The sequence below is a fragment of the Triticum dicoccoides genome, chromosome 1A, assembly GCF_002162155.2.
Source record: "Triticum dicoccoides isolate Atlit2015 ecotype Zavitan chromosome 1A, WEW_v2.0, whole genome shotgun sequence".
Classification (NCBI taxonomy): Eukaryota; Viridiplantae; Streptophyta; class Magnoliopsida; order Poales; family Poaceae; genus Triticum; species Triticum dicoccoides.
Genome location: NC_041380.1, coordinates 77,804,635 through 77,806,785, shown reverse-complemented (window position 1 = coordinate 77,806,785; position 2,151 = coordinate 77,804,635). Strand labels below are relative to the sequence as shown.

General features: G+C 48.5%; 1 protein-coding gene across 1 annotated transcript in view; it reads left to right on the top strand.

Annotated features, from left to right (window-relative positions):
• Positions 1–316: 316 nt before the first annotated feature.
• The window catches only part of LOC119364235 (chromatin structure-remodeling complex protein BSH-like), a 5,053-nt gene continuing 3,218 nt past the window's right edge, over positions 317–2,151 (top strand). Inside the window, exons 1-6 of the mRNA XM_037629670.1 lie at positions 317–468; positions 567–655; positions 748–842; positions 980–1,051; positions 1,132–1,179; positions 1,288–1,371. Coding sequence (XP_037485567.1) covers positions 416–468; positions 567–655; positions 748–842; positions 980–1,051; positions 1,132–1,179; positions 1,288–1,371 — 441 coding nt within the window. The 5' untranslated portion in view covers positions 317–415. The remainder of the gene's footprint in view (positions 469–566; positions 656–747; positions 843–979; positions 1,052–1,131; positions 1,180–1,287; positions 1,372–2,151) is intronic.

The following is a 2,151-nucleotide window of genomic DNA, read 5'->3' as shown; positions in this document are numbered from 1 at the left end:
TTTTGAGAGAATTTTTTTGGGGTAATTGTTTTGAGGGAATTGAGGAAATGCATCTTGTTTAAATGAAAGTTTTTTTAGCAACTAATTTTTTAGGCAACTTTTTTTTTTGAGAATTTTTTAGGCAACTAAATGGAAGTTCCAATACGGATTAGACCTGGGCCGTTCTCATGAATCGCAGTTTCTTGGGCTGGCTAGACCACCGTGACCGGTCCAATATGAACCCACAATGAGTTGGCTAAAAGAATGTGCACATTGAGTCCACATTAGATATGGGCTCTGAAATTTCTCAAAAAAAAAAAGATATGGGCTCTGAAGTCCGTATTAGCCCCGTCCGCGGCGGAGCAGGCAAAAAGAGGACATTCGCCCTCGAAATCCCCAACCGCACGGCGGCGACGAACGGACTGCCCGGACGGCGATGAAGACGGTGAGCCTCGGCGCCCCGCGATCCTCCACTGTGAAGTTCCGCATGTACATACTCTCTCTCTCTCTCTCTCTCTCTCTCTCCGAGGAACCTTGGATCTGTTGGGGGATGGGGGAGGAGCTAACCGCGCTGCTGCGCTGGGCAGGCCGACGAGGGACAACCTGGTGCCGATACGCGTCGACATCGAGGTGGACGGCCAGCGCTACAGGGATGCCTTCACCTGGAACCCCCGCGGTACGGTGCCGCCTTTCCTGATGTTCCGGTCTTTTCGTCAGGTTCATCGGTCTTTGCTGATGTTTCCTGATGGTCTTTCCTGCGCCGTACAGATCCCGACTCGGAGGTCATCACCTTCGCCAAGAGGACGGCCAAGGAGCTCAAGCTTCCGGCCACCTTCGTCCCACAGATGCTCCAGTCCATCCAGGTACCACCGTTCTTTCTCAGCTTGCTTCATCTTTGTGGTTCATTTAGCATTGTTTGTATTGCTATTCTGCAATTGGACAGCTCTGTGGCTTACTACTAGTTGTGTCAATTATTTGTGTGTGTGTGTGTGCCGAAAAGGGGCAATTGGCAGAGTTCCGTTCCTACGAGGGGCAGGAGATGCAGGTCAAGGAGAAGATTATGCCCCTCAAGGTTAGCGTCTTTTGGTAACTGCAGACATGTGGACTGTTTCGGTGCCATTTCGTTTGAATTCACATGAATGGTATGTGCAGATTGACCTCCGAGTGAACAATACGACAATTAGAGATCAGTTCTTGTGGGTACGTGCACGTTTGTCGATAATTATTTATGTAGACTGTTTGCCTTATCAGGCTGTTCGAATGCATTATTAATTTTGACTCGGTTTCGCATCAACTTTAATGTACCAGGATATAGGCAACCTTGAAAGTGATCCTGAGGAATTTGCAAGGACGTTATGTGATGATTTGAACATTACAGATCCTGAAGTTGGGGTAACAATCCTTTAATTCTTGAGAGATTTGTATGATTTTATTTGAAACACTTATTTTAATGTAATCAAACAAAATAGGCAATTGATGCATCATGTTAAGGATGTCAGTTTTCTTCGCGATCCAGGCGCTATCTACACATTTAGGCTACACCTAAATCCCTTACCAAATATGGGAAACCTGTCACATTTCTTTTCAATAACTGAGCTACACGGAGATGCAACTATAGTTTTGACTTCCCTTAATCTTCAGTTTCATACCAGTAGTATTTGCATCAATAGACATACCATTAATTTATACCAGCACGCGCGTGATTTGTGCTCTACGAGTGGCCGCGTCACAGCCGTTAGATCGTGCATCGCTTCACCACGTGTGTGTGGGTGAGCACCGACAAGTGGGGCAGGGACTGTGGGGGCATAGTGCAACCTTGACCGTTTGTCTTCTTCGATCTCTCTCTCGAAATTTCTTCCAGTTCCTCTTTTCTCTTCTCATCCTCTCCTTCCTCAGCTCTAGGGTTCATCTCCCATATTTGCTACTCGTCAACGGGATCGAAGAGGCAGGGGGGCAGGGGGGAGGGGCTGTGGCAGAAGGAGATCGACGGCACTGCTGTTACTCGGCCTCGGTAGAGATTGGTGGGGGTGGAGCGGCGAGCTGGAACACACACACACGACGAGAATGTCCTTTTGCGGGGACGGGTGTTTGTTGGATGCTGGATGCGCTGCGTGGGAGCATCAAGGCAGAGGGTGGTCCTCCAATGAGGCACTGCCCAGGAGGGGAAAATAC